This window comes from Budorcas taxicolor, chromosome 9 (assembly GCF_023091745.1).
Source record: "Budorcas taxicolor isolate Tak-1 chromosome 9, Takin1.1, whole genome shotgun sequence".
In the NCBI taxonomy this organism is placed as follows: Eukaryota; Metazoa; Chordata; class Mammalia; order Artiodactyla; family Bovidae; genus Budorcas; species Budorcas taxicolor.
In genome coordinates this window covers 83,223,063-83,236,893 of record NC_068918.1, presented here as the reverse complement: position 1 = coordinate 83,236,893, position 13,831 = coordinate 83,223,063, and the positions used below count along the sequence as shown (strand labels likewise).

Here is a 13,831-nt window from a genome sequence, read left to right as displayed (position 1 = left end):
GACTGTGGAATTCCTGGCCAGAGAATCTGCCTCAGCTTGATTCCACCCTCACCAGAAGCATCAGTGGATCAGTTCACCTCTCTGAGCTGTTTCTTGATCCACACAACAGAGAAATAAGATTATATATTCAACCAGATAGTTTGAATAACAAATAAGACAAATAAATGATGTAGAAATATTTCATTGTAAATGTGTATAAAAAAGAAAGTGAAAGCCACTCAGTCACATCTAGCTATTTGCGACCCCATGGACTTTAGCCCAGCAGGCTCCTCTGTCCATGGAATTCTACAGGCAAGAATACTGGCGTGTATAGCAGTTCCCTTCCCCAGGGGATCTTCCCAACCCAGGGATTGAATCCAGATCTCCTGCATGGTAGGTGGATTCTTTACTGTTTGAGACACCAGGGAAGCCCAAGAATACTGGAGTGGGGTAGCCTACCCCTTCTCCAGTGGATCTTCCTGACCCAAGAATCAAACTGGGATCTCCTGCATTGTAGGCCGATTCTTTACCAGCTGAGCTACCAGGGAAGCCTGTAAATAGCTATAAGATTATAGCAAATGTGTACTCTATCTGCCAGACATATAAAAATATTACTAGTTCATTTCAGTCACTCAGTTGTGTCCGACTTATTGTGACCCCGTGGACTGCAGCATGCCAGGCTTCCCTGTCCTTCACTATCTCCCAGAGTTTGCTCAAACTCATGTCCATTGAATCAGTGATACCACACAACCATCTTATCCTTTGTCATCCCTTTCTCCTCCTGCCCTCAATCTTTCCCAGCATTAAGGTCTTTTCCAGTGAGTCAAGTCTTCTCATCAGGTGGCCAAAGTATTAGAACTTCAGCTTCAGCATCAGTCCTTCCAATGAATATTTAGAGTTGATTTCCCTTAGGATTGACTGGTTTGATCTCCTTGCAGTCCAAGGGACTCTCAAGAGTCTTCTCCAAAACCACAGTTCAAAAGCATCAATTCTTTAGTACTCAGCCTTCTTTATGGTCCAAATTTCACAGCCATATGTGAAAGTGAAAGTCACTCAGTCATGTCTGACTTTTTGCGATCCCTATAGTCCATGGAATTCTCCAGGCCAGAATACTGCAGTGGGAAGCCTTTACCTTCTCCAGGGATCTTCCCAACCCAGGGATCAAACCCAGGTCTCCCACATTGCAGGCGGATTCTTTACCAGCTGAGCCGCAAGGGAAGCCCCATACATAACTACTGGAAAAAAACATAGCTTTGACTATACAGAACTTTGTTGACAATGTAACGTCTCTGCTTTTTAATATGCTGTCTAGGTTTGTCGTTACTAGATTACTAGTATGACTACTAATACTAATAGCCTAGATTCAACAATCTCTTACTTCTAGAAGGCAAGGAGTAACACATTTCCACATACTATCTCACATCATCTTTTTAAGGGACTTACACTGTCATTCCATTTTACAGATGAGAAAATTATAATGCCTCTTTCAGATGAGTAGTGTCCTCAGATTACCAATGAGAAAGCAGAAGCACAGAAAGCTAGTCAATAACAGAATGAGAGCTTGAATCCCAGTTCTTCTTAAGCTATTAACAAATCCCATCTTCTTTTCTTTATACCACAGTTAAGTTTAACTAAGTGTCTTGCTCTGTTTGAGCTGCTATAACAAAATGCCATGGGTGGGGTGGCTTTAAGCAACAGAAATGTATTTCTCACAGTTCTGGAGGCTGGGAAGTCCAAAGTTAACACATTGACAGACTCAGTGCCTGATGAAAGCCCAGTTCCTGGTTTATGAAATGTTATCTTCTAGCTCTAACTTCCCACTGCAGAAGTGGGCAAGGGAGTTTCTTGGACACTAATGGGCACTAATGTCATTCAAGAGGGCTCCACCCTCCTGACCTAATCACCTCCCAAAGTCCTCACTTCCAAATGGGGGGGTGGGGTAGGTTTCAACATTTAATTTGGGGGAGGGGACACAAACACTCAGTCTAGAGCATAAAGCAAGCAAAACAGATACTGTTTACACATGTGAAGCCCACTGCAAAGCTCTGTTATTGTTTATGTTGATTTCTGTCTCTGTAAACCCTTTGCTCTTACTGTCTACCAAGTCAAACCAATTTATCCAGAAGGCTCATTGCTTCATTGTTCTCATCACACTAACGGTCATATTATGCTTCACATGCAGAATGTGGTGGGATTGTATTTCTCACTCTCATTCACTTATTCACTCAATGAGTATTTATTCAACATCTACTATGTGCCATAGGCAAAGCTATGGTTTTTCCAATAGTTACGTATAATGTGAGAGTTGGACCATAAAGAAGGCTGGGTGCCAAAGAATTGATGCTTTTGAACTGTGGTGTTGGATAAGACTTTTGAGAGTTCCTTGGACTGCAAAGATATCAATCCTAAAGGGAATCAACTCTGAATATTGATTGGAAGGGCTGAGGCTGAAGCTGAAATTCCAATACTTTGGCCACCTGATGCAGAGCTGACTCATTAGAAAAGACCCTGATCCTGGGAAAGACTGAAGGCAAGAGGATAAGATGATTGGATGGCATCACCAAATCAATGAACATGAGTTTGAGCAAGCTCTGGGAGATGGTGAAAGACAGTGAGGCCTGTTGTGCTGCAGTCCATGGAGTCACAAAGAGTCGGACATGACTGAGCAACTGAACAACAGCAACTACGTGCCAAGCCCACTCATACTGACATGAAAAGTACGTCAAGGCTGTATATTGTCACCCTGCTTATTTAACTTCTATGCAGAGTACATCATGAGAAATGCTGGGCTGGAAGAAGCACAAGCTGGAATCAAGATTGCCGGAAGAAATATCAATAACCTCAGATATGCAGATGGCATCACCCTTATGGCAGAAAGTGAAGAGGAACTAAAAAGCCTCTTGATGAAAGTGAAAGAGGAGAGTGAAAACAGTTGGCTTAAAGCTCAACATTCAGAAAACGAAGATCATGGCATCTGGTCCCATCACTTCATGGGAAATAGATAGGGAAACAGTGTCAGACTTTATTTTTGGGGGCTCCAAAATCACTGCAGATGGTGACTGCAGCCATGAAATTAAAAGACACTTACTCCTTGGAAGAAAAGTTATGACCAACCTAGATAGCATATTGAAAAGCAGAGACATTACTTTGCTGACTAAGGTCCGTCTAGTCAAGGCTATGGTTTTTCCTGTGGTCATGTATGGATGTGAGAGATGGACTGTGAAGAAGGCTGAGCGCCTAAGAATTAATGCTTTTGACCGTGGTGTTGGAGAAGACTCTTGAGAGTCCTTGGACTGCAAGGAGATCCAACCAATCCACTCTGAAGGAGATCAGCCCTGGGATTTCTTTGGAAGGAATGATGCTAACGCTGAAACTTCAGTACTTTGGCCACCTCATGAGAAGAGTTGACTCATTGGAAAAGACCCTGATGCTGGGAGGGATTGGGGGCAGGAGAAGGGGCAACAGAGGATGAGATGGCTGGATGGCATCACTGACTCAATGGACGTGAGTCTGAGTGAACTCCGGGAGTTGGTGATGGACAGGGAGGCCTGGTGTGCTGCAGTTCATGGGGTCGCAAAGAGTCGGACACAACTGAGCGACTGAACTGAACTGAACCCCTCTCCTCATATCAGACTCATAATGCCAGACCCTTTTCTCAACATCCATTACCCCTGTGCTCCCCTTTTATATCATTTATCTTTCTTTTTTGTATTAAGGTTCACAAATTACCTTATTTCCCTTAACAGATTCTGAAGTCCTTGAGTGTGTTAACTCTGGATATCTTTATAATTAAATATGTGTGTATATATGTATACATAAATATATACACATATATATATTTATACATGCACACACACTATAAATTTTAAATAAACCTGTAAGTAAATAAGTGTCTACATGCCCCCAAAAATTAAAAAATGGCTTCTTCACAATTCTCTGAAAAATTTTAGGTTACTGAGAATAATTTTTTTATTTAAACAAAATGTTTAGTAACTTTATAATTAAAATAATGCATTCCAATTATTTTATCATACATAGAAAAAATTCTTCTAAGATTCCATAGAATCTTAAAGTCCTTATAGGATCCCACAAAATCTTAATACTGTCTCCTCTCCCACCATTCCATTATTATTCATGGGCTCTGTTTATGGGTTTTGTTTATGGGTTTTCTTAAGGCTGTTTCAGTGGGAAGGCAAAGGAATGATCACGAAACCATAAAACAAGAACTTTGATCTCTAGTCCAAAAAATAGAAACCATGGAATTGGAAATAAAACACAATTGTTTCATGACTTATAAAAGTTGAGGGTAATATTGGACAAGCCTCAGCTGAAAATCATCCTAGAGGTTGTAGTATATGAGAGAAAAGAAGCCAAATGCAACTGAAGGGTTCAACCTCTCAGCTTGGTATTTGACAATACTCAGAGTGGCAAGTGACTGGTCCAAATTCCCCACCTGGCTAGCTACTGATCAGGATAGGAGATTGTGCTTCTGATTTCAAAGCTCTTTTAGGAAAGAAGTGAGGTTTCATGCTATTGAAAGTTTAAACTGAAAATAACACTTGAGATCTACTTCCTCAAAATCTGCACACTTGAGAAAAGTTTAGGAAATTTCTCTGTTTTAAAGCAATGCTGTGTTTGTTTGAATACAGCTATCATTAGGCTTATATAACTAATATTCATCAGGGCCACCCACATGCCTTTGAGATATAAATACTACTCCTTCCACTAAACTGTCAGCATCTCTATAATTTTTTGAGTGCAGCGGAGCAAAGCAGTGCATTCTTATCTAGCTACGTCTTCACAATTATAGATCTGGGCCATAGTTTTCAGCGTTCTGTTTTGCAACAAGGAAAGGGGAAAAAACAGCATAGAGATGTAAAGCTGAAATTTTAAGCTTAAATAGTTAAACGTGATTGGTGGGGATTTTCTTCTTTTTGTGTAAAACACCAGTTGGCATAAAAGCAGACTTTTTTTTACATACAAGCCTTATTGTTGCAAGTCTATAGTCAAAAATTTGCACCAACGCTATTTTAGTTGTGACCATTGCAAGCTGCATCTCTTTATCCTTCTCCTCTGACACGCTATTCCAGAACATTTCTAAGTAAAATGTGAGAGAATAGCCAATGGAACTCCTGCTTCTTCTTTGGTCATAAGCAGCACTTTTTGTTTGAAGCTGGCATTTTTCAAATTTCTTTCGAGCTGTGTTTTTTATTAAAAAATAGTCTGGAGAACGGGCAGAGGAAGAGAGAGAAGTGGTTAGGAGGAGACTTCCCAAGGAAGCAAAATAGCAATAAATATAATAATGCTCTGCTGTGAAGAAAATGGGTAAAAGTTGTAATATATTAAAGGAATATTTTCAACCCAACAGTAAGAGCCAACTTCACTTAGTTGAGGGCAGATGAGAACGCAGTGCTCCTTTAGGATGAGGGAATGAGGGAAGGGGGTCTAAGCGGCTAGGAAGTCTCTGTGATACAATATGGAGGAAGCTGAGGGTAAAAGTGCCCCTTGGCAGTAGACGCACCCCAACTCATGCCCAACTGGGATGATTAATTCTACATCACACTCAATTTGTGAAAAGAGCTCTTGAAAAAAATTAGGACAGTTTGCTTGTACAAACTGTCAAAATGATGAATGGAATAGGTGTGTACAAACAGGAGGGAGGGGGCAAGTGCTGACATAAACGCATTGGCCTCCACATTTGGTTCTGGTATCACAGCCGTGCAGTCAGAACGAGAGGATGGCCAACGGAAGGATGTGGTTCATTTTCTTAAGTGCATATGTAATCTTCACATGATAATAAAATAGATTCTAGAAAAACTGAGATAATCTAATCTCTTCATAAATTGTCTTCCTTCATCAGCTCAATAATACATAACCGTGATAATGGGTATTTATAGTGTGTCCCATGCAAAATGGCCTTTGGGTTCTTAACCTAATATAATAAACAGATAATTCAAATAAAAAGACAGCATGGGCCACTGGGAACAAGGCAAAGAGGCCAAGAAAGGCAAAAATCCATACTCTCCTTAAATATATTAATAAAACAAAGGAGGGCCTTCTCCCTTTTCTAATGAATGAAAAATGCGTTTAATTTAATCTGTTTAGCTTGAGAAATTATTTACTTTCACTTTTTCCCTCACCCTGGTGCTCTGGCTACTCCTGGAATTGATCATCTCTGAGAACCGCTGAGTGTTCTGATAAATTGAACCAGGGAGCACGAAGCCAGCTTGCATCTCCAGGAGACACACGTGCTTCTCATCTTTCACTAGGCGCCCTCAAAAGAGTGCAGTTCCCCAGAAGACCTCTCCATTGCCCTGTGGTGGAAGTGACCAGTATTAATATTTTTAATATCTTGGTTTATTAATCACACAAGCTATACATGACTTCAGGGTTCCTGTAAAAGATTCAAATAAAATACTCACTCAAAAATCTCCCTTCAAAAAAAAACAAACAAACTCCCCTTTCAGAACAGATCAGTGGTTGCCAAGGAAGCTGGGGGAGAGCTGGACTGGACTGGGATTTGAGAGGTTAGTAGATGTAAACCATTACATATAGAATGGATAAAAAACAAGGTCCCACTGTATAGCATGGAGAACTATATTCAATCATTATCCTTAGATAAACCATAATGGAAAAGAATCAAAAAAAGAATATATACATATATGTGTGTGTGTATGTGTGTGTGTACATGTGTGTGTGTGTGTGTGTTAGTTGCTCAGTCATGTCCAGTTCTTTGTTGACCCCATGAACTGTAGCCTGTTAGGCTCCTCTGTCCATGGGATTCTCCAGGCAAGAATACTGGAGTACTGGAGTGGGTTGCTATTTCCTTCTCCAGGGGTATATATATATATATATATCTGAATCACTTTGCACTATACAGCAGAAATTAACACAACATTGTAAATCAATGACACTTGAATTTTTAAAAAAACGAATGTAAGTATGGCTTTAAAGAGAGGAAAGTACACTGTTCTGGGAACCTGAGATGAACCGCATCATCTTCATTTAGCTGGTTTTTAAAAAACTCATTTCTGCTTAAAAATAAATTGGTTTAGCAATTTGAAAAAACCAAAAATCTCCCTTTAGTCACCTTCCTTCCCAGACTAACCACTACCACCACTTGACTCTCCAGGGTTCTCATCTGAAACAGTCAAGCACCGTTTATTTCATTCCTTTCCTGCAAATTTGTGTACACACACACACCTACACACATATGTTTATTTTGTATAGTATTACAATAGGGATGTGGGGCTGGGGAAGGAAGGAGAGAGAGAAAGATGTGCATTTATGTTTTTGTTTTTCATTCTAACACGGCCTGGAGCTCCTTCAGGTGTCAATGCCTATTTATTGATTTTATTTTATTTAGTGCCTTCAGTGAATTCTGTAGTATGACTGTCTCACAATTGATTTAATCATTCTAGTATTAATGAACATTCTGGTTGTCTAACAAGTATTATTAACTATAATGAGAACAAACTGAGGCACAATGAAGTTCAGTCCCCATTCACAAGGCAAAGCAGCAGCATAGACATGAAACAGTTAACAATAACAGTAATGGCTTTCAGAAAACCTCTTATGGGCTTCCCTGTTGGCTGAGATGGTAAAGAATCTGCCTGCAGTGCGGGAGACCTGGGTCTGATCCCTGGGTGAGGAAGAGCCCCTGGAGAAGGGAATGATTACCCACTCTAGTATTCTTTCCTGGAAAATCCCATAGACAGAGCAGCCTGGTGGGCTACAGTTCATGAGGTCACAGAGTTGGACACAACTGAGTGACTAACACTTTCACTTTCAAGAGCTAACATGATTAACAAAGGCTGGTCTTAGTCTTATAATGGATAATGGGAAAAATAGTCTTATAATTTTACTTCTTTAAAACTTGATGTGGAAGCCACGTTAGGGAAGCTTCTTGATAAGAACGAGTTGCTTCAAAATCTGTTTGCTATTGTCTTCATCCAGGATGACCTTGGCAAAAGAAACCACAAAATAAAAAACCAGGACAATAATAGTTACCATTTATTGAGGAGGCATTATGTTTTCTAAATATCAGTCTCAGTCTTTATCTTTTCAGAGACAATGGTTCTCTTTTTGGAAAATAGTCATAAGTCCCTCCATGGAAAGTCTCTATCACCCTCCTCGGTTGGAGCTTCTACCAGTTCTGTTAATATTTCATGAAGTGTGGAATGTTAGCTCAGATTATTATAACAAAATACCAAGGCTAAGTGGCTTAAAACGACAAACATTTCTCGTAGGTCTAGAGGCTGGGAGCCTGAAATCAAAGTCCAGGATGATCGGGATTTTGCTGAAAGTCTGAAATTGGAGCCCAGGATGCTGGGGTTCTGGGAGGACTCTTCCTGGCTTGCAGATGACCACCTTCTTACTATGTCCTCACATGACAGAAAGAGGGACCTCAGGTCTCTTCCTCCTCGTATAAGGGCACTAATCCCATCATGGGGGCCCACCCTCCCGACCTCATCTAAATCTAGCCATCTCTTAAGGGCCACACAATTATCACATTGGGTGTTAAGCTTTCAACACATGAATTTGGGAGAGAGACATTCAGTCCACAACAGTGGGGAACATAGGGTGCTGCCCAGGAGGAGGCAAGTTCACGGTGCAATTCCCCTGGCCTCCTGGGGGAGGAGGTCAACCCAGCACCCTATCAATCACCTTTCTGTGTGTTGAGCACATGGAGCTTGAGGTACCTTTCACTAGTGAATGGGTTCCTCTTTCAGAACTGCATGATTATGGGCACTGCTGAGGTTTGGAGGCTGGTGCTGGAGATAAAATTTGGTTTCACCTCCTGTGGATGACCACCATCTTTGTAATTCAGGAGTGACGGTGGGGACACAGACCCCTAAGTAAGGCAGATGACCCCTTTGCTCTCTAATACCATCATGTGGTATTCATTCTGTAAGCTCTGCCAAATGCCACTGAGATGGCGGCAGTATCTCAGCTCACATCTCACATGGCAGAGCACTTACTGTATCCATTAGTCTTAGAGCTGAATGCTTCTGTGAAACCTACCCTTTCATCTTCAAAATAATCTTGTGAGTTATTGTTCAGTGTTTTTGTTTGTTTTTGTTTTTGTTTTTCGTATGCGATCATCTAGGCTCAAATTACATACGCTGCTCCCAGTTACACAGCTTGAAGGTAGTGAAGTCAGGAAACGAGGACAGGTTGCAGGACTCCTCGGTTCACAATGTTTAGTTACCGTGTTGCACTACTTCTTCAACCTGCACCCTCATGTGCAATTTCCCTTCTTGGAAAGGAAAAAGCCCCTTGGAGGGACCCTGGGTCATAGACAGATAATTTTTAGCCCCATTCCACCCTCAGGAAATCGATTTGGGTCTAAAGGTTGTATTTGAGGGTGTGTCCTCTGCCGTGTTCTGTGTCTGTGAGTAACTAAGGAGGCCATGGCATGAGAACCTCTGATGGAAGAGTCTGGAGCTCTGGTAGTAAAATAGACAAGTAGCTTTCTTTAATACATTTTCTAGAATTGTGTATCCAAAAATAGCACAGGGCCATTTCCCACTGGGTCCAGATGACCTGGTTCAAACTCTCTTAAAGAGAAGCCCAGGCTGCAGGGAAGCTAGGGGTGGGCTGGAACTGGGACCCAGGCACCCCAAGATTGGCTGTGACGGAGTTTGTCTGGTGGCTCATGCCGGGAACAAAGTGAAAGCAAAGGCCTGTGGCAGGCCACATGCGCATAGAGTTCCCCAACTCCGTGACACCATCCTGGAGCTGTCCCCTATCACATCTAGGGATCCGTTAGGTCTGTAGAAATGTGTGGGCTGAGTCCTATAAAAGAAAGAACTTCATTACTACAAAAGTTCAGAACTTTCATCATTTTACTGAGGATGACTTTCTGTGCAACAAAACCTTCTAAAGTTACCTGAGGTATTTTAGGCCTCTGTTATTCACTACAGAATCCTGAAAGCCATGCTTTATTCAGGTAACCGATTTTAGGGTGGTTTTATTTTTGGAGACTGGGGCGGGGTGAGGGTTGGGAAGCACAGATCACAGACGTGCAGCCTATTGTTTGGGACATTTGTTCTAGCATTGACCAGACCCTTCCTACGGGAGGAAATGCAGAGGTGGGACCGTTTGTCCCTTCACAGCGAGCGTCCCTCAACATTAGAAAGATGAAAGGGAGGCAAAGTAAATACGCTTTGCCTCCGTTCAAAGTCCGTTTTCTCCCTTTTTCTGCCTGAAGCACTTCTCCTGGGCCCATTCAGTGCCCTTCCATTGCCTCCTGCACCAAAGCCGCCCAGTGTCACCGATGAGTCAATTACAGAGGGGAAAACACACAAAGCCATTACAAGGAAGCAAAAAAGTATAAAAGGCTTGGCAAACCCTCAGAACACTGACACACAGCTAAGCCACAAGAAAGCAAGGACAGGAATGATTTCTCTTTGAAAGAATAAGGGTCAGTAAGTGGAGGAAGCTGAGATGTGACTGTTTTTCAAGTAAGGGTCATTGGAACTGGATTTGAAATGAGAAGTTCTTTTTTTTTAATACTTTTGTTTATTTCCTAGATGAGTATATTTTTAGCATGTTTCTTAAAAAGTGAAAATAGTAGAAAATAAGTCAATGATGTTTGTTTTATACCAAATGCCACCATTAATGTTCTCAGATAAAACAACCTACCAGGGGCAGGGAGGAGAAGGATCATAGATGAGAATGGCATTAAACTCAGTCAGGGTTTTCATTTCCATGGGGAGCCCAGTGAGTCAAAGGCTGGGGGCTGAGATTTGGAAATAATAATTTAAATGAGACACCTCACAAAGTGGAAAGAGGATAGCAGTATCACCCTCATAGGACATAAAGTCAGCTTCCCGGCCTCCATTCTTCCTTCCTTCCGCTCCCTCTCCCCCATACACCCCCCAGTCCATCCTCAGGATGCCGCTAGAGTGGTCCTTCCCCAGGGTCCTTCCTCAGATGATGTCGTTCCCCCTGCTGAGCGGCCTGTGGTGTCTGCCCGTCACTCAGAGTACAAGTCAAGATGGCCCTACAGCCCCCCGTCCGCACCTCCTGCCTTCCCCTCAGACCTCACCTCTTGCTGCCTCCAGCAACCTCACTTTACCCTCACCCCCGCCCACCCGAGAGCTCCTGCCCTGGACCTCTGTACTCCGTTCCTCTCCCAACCCTTCAACTTTCTCCGTGGCCGGGCTCAAATGTCCCCTTTCCTTGACTTAATCCTGCAGGACATTCCAGCCTGTCTTCATTTCTCCATAGGACCAATCACCCTCTGATGTGGCCTATATTTCCCATCATTTTTTCTCCCTCTAAAATGCAGGCTCCATGAGGACAGGGAATTATTGGCTCTTTTGTCTGCTCTTCCTTCCAGTGCCAAGAACACTCTTGACATAGAGTAGGCATTGGTAGATGAACACGATCACTAGAGGGGCCCATGGACTGAGACAAAACTGAGGAGAAGCTCGTCTTGGGCTGGGAGTGGGGAACACACCTAGGAGCTATTGTTTGCCCTGAGGTTAAGATTCCAAGTGCCCTTCCAAGCAGCAACTGTCCAACAAATAGGCAGGCTCTAAGCTTTTGTTCTTGACTATTAATTTAATAAATTCCTGCACAAACCTGGAGAGAATAGGCAAGATGCTTAGCCTTGAAACACATTCTGTGATTTTTCTTTTCCTCATGAATATGATCTGCTAATTAAATCTCGTCTGGAAGATTCATAGTGTGATGATGGTGAGATGCAGGCTGGGGGTGGGGGGAGCGGCCGGGCGCAGGGCGAGAACACTGCCTATTGGAGGCGATATTTCCTGGTGGAGATCAGGCTGGCCCTCTCCTCTATCTTGTTGAGCAGCATCTCTTTGGGGAGGGCGTGCAACAAAGAGCAATAGGCAGTAGTGAGTAGGAATGTGAGAAAAATAGGAGAATTAATAGACCTATCTCCTATGGTTTCTTCTAGATATAATTATCTGAAACCCAAAGTACAAAGCTGAGCCTTGGTTTTAGCAAACCCAAACTGCTACCTGTCACATGCCCTTTGCTAAACACAGAGTTAAAGAAAGAAAGAAATGTTCTTCAACATCATTTCATTATAGCAGATGACACAAGACCACTGCCGCCACGCACCAGCCTCCTTGGACACTAATATGTCTGGTTGAGAGCAAACTTCTGGTCTGCAAGGTTGATTCTGCAGTTACCATACTCTTCACCCTCTAGAGGTCATGACTGGTGAAGTCAGTTAGTGAACAAGTCTTTGGGTCTCTGGAGAAGAAGGTCCAAATCCAGAACTTAGACCGTAAGTAAAGATGAATAGGATTGGTCTAATGGTTTATCCCTCTTTAGGAAGCAGTGAAAGGCACCGCTAGTTATGATTATTAACCTCGTTCAGACACAGCACACCCTGGAATGGGGTAAATTGATCCTCATCCAGAGAAACTGGCAACAACCCACAGGCTCCTGACTCTGAATTCATTCTGGGCCTTTTCAAACACAAGGTGAGTGTTCTCTAAAGAAATCACAGTGTGACTGTTCACTGGCAGAGAGAAGCATGTTATTTTGTAGAAGTACCCATTTGGGCTCAAATAATTTAATGGAGGCTAAGTAGTCTGCGATTATTGGCATATCATGAAAAGATAGACCAATCTGCTTTCTTGCCCTCTCTCTTGACAGGTGTACTTCTATTGGATTTGCAGAGACCCAGGAGCCTTTGAGTGGTTTGCTGACCTCTTACTCTCACTGGAAACAAAGATGAGTGAGCAAGGGCAAGCTCACTTTCTGAGTTATCATATATTCCTTACTGGCTGGGATGAAAACCAGGTATTGACAAGATTCAGAATGGGCAATATTCTCTAATTTGTGTCATGGGATAGAGCAAAGAGGAATAATTTCAGTAGTGAGCTCTACGATTATCAGGTATCCTAAAAGTATTGTTTTTATGGTCTTTAAAAGAAAAGAGGAGAATAAAATAAAGCCAGTGTAGAGCTATTCACATTATAGCAATAAAAGGAACAGAAAAGGAGATTGGAAAAGAACTTGATTAAGGTGAGAAGATTCCAAGTTTGGAAAATCAAGAAAAATTACGTCATTGGAAATTGCCTTTGAAATTTAGTATTGTCAAGCAGACGTTGTGGATTAGCTCTGTTGTTCTGAGCTCTCAATTGGTTCTAATTCTGTGCTTTGAGCTGTTCAAACAGAAAAACTTCGCAGATGTTGACATTCAGCATTTTGTATTGTAAAACTTGTGAGTTTCCTACAAAAAATAATTGTTCCTACAGAAAATAAATATGAATATATGATTTATCTAGAGATTTATTTTTCTTAAGGCATTCTTGGAAATTGCTCGCATGCATGTTTATACACCTAAGATCAAAATGATCTTCCGTTAGAACAGGTGGTCTGTCTTGTCCATTAATATGTATTGCTGCTCCTGCTGCTGCCGCTGCTGCTGCTAAGTCACTTCAGTCATGTCCGACTCTGTGCGACCCCAGAGACGGCAGCCCACCAGGTTCCTCTGTCCCTGGGATTCTCCAGGCAAGAACACTGGAGTGGGTACGCCACATTATAGTTAGGTTTACCAAAATTAATGTACTATATATCAAAATATTGCGCTATGGTAGTGTGTCAGCGCTAATAGTATTGACTGACAACTGCTACATTTTAAATGTTTTCTAACTTCTCTAATGTGGAAGCTAACAATGAAGCGATGAAGTGATTACCGTAGTGGTGGTTTAGTCTCTAAATTCTGTCCAACTCTTGCAATCCCATGGACTATAGCCTGCCAGGCTCCTCTGTCCGGGGGATTCTCCAGGTGAGAATACTGGAGTGGGCTGCCATTTCCTTTTCCAGAGGATCTTCCAAACCCAGGTCTTCTGCATTGCAGGCA

At 42.2% G+C, this 13,831-nt stretch overlaps 1 protein-coding gene across 1 annotated transcript in view; it reads left to right on the top strand.

Annotated features, from left to right (window-relative positions):
* NOX3 (NADPH oxidase 3) overlaps positions 1–13,831 on the top strand; it is a 65,745-nt gene that overhangs the window by 36,139 nt on the left and 15,775 nt on the right. Inside the window, exon 11 of the mRNA XM_052645898.1 lies at positions 12,619–12,765. Coding sequence (XP_052501858.1) covers positions 12,619–12,765 — 147 coding nt within the window. The remainder of the gene's footprint in view (positions 1–12,618; positions 12,766–13,831) is intronic.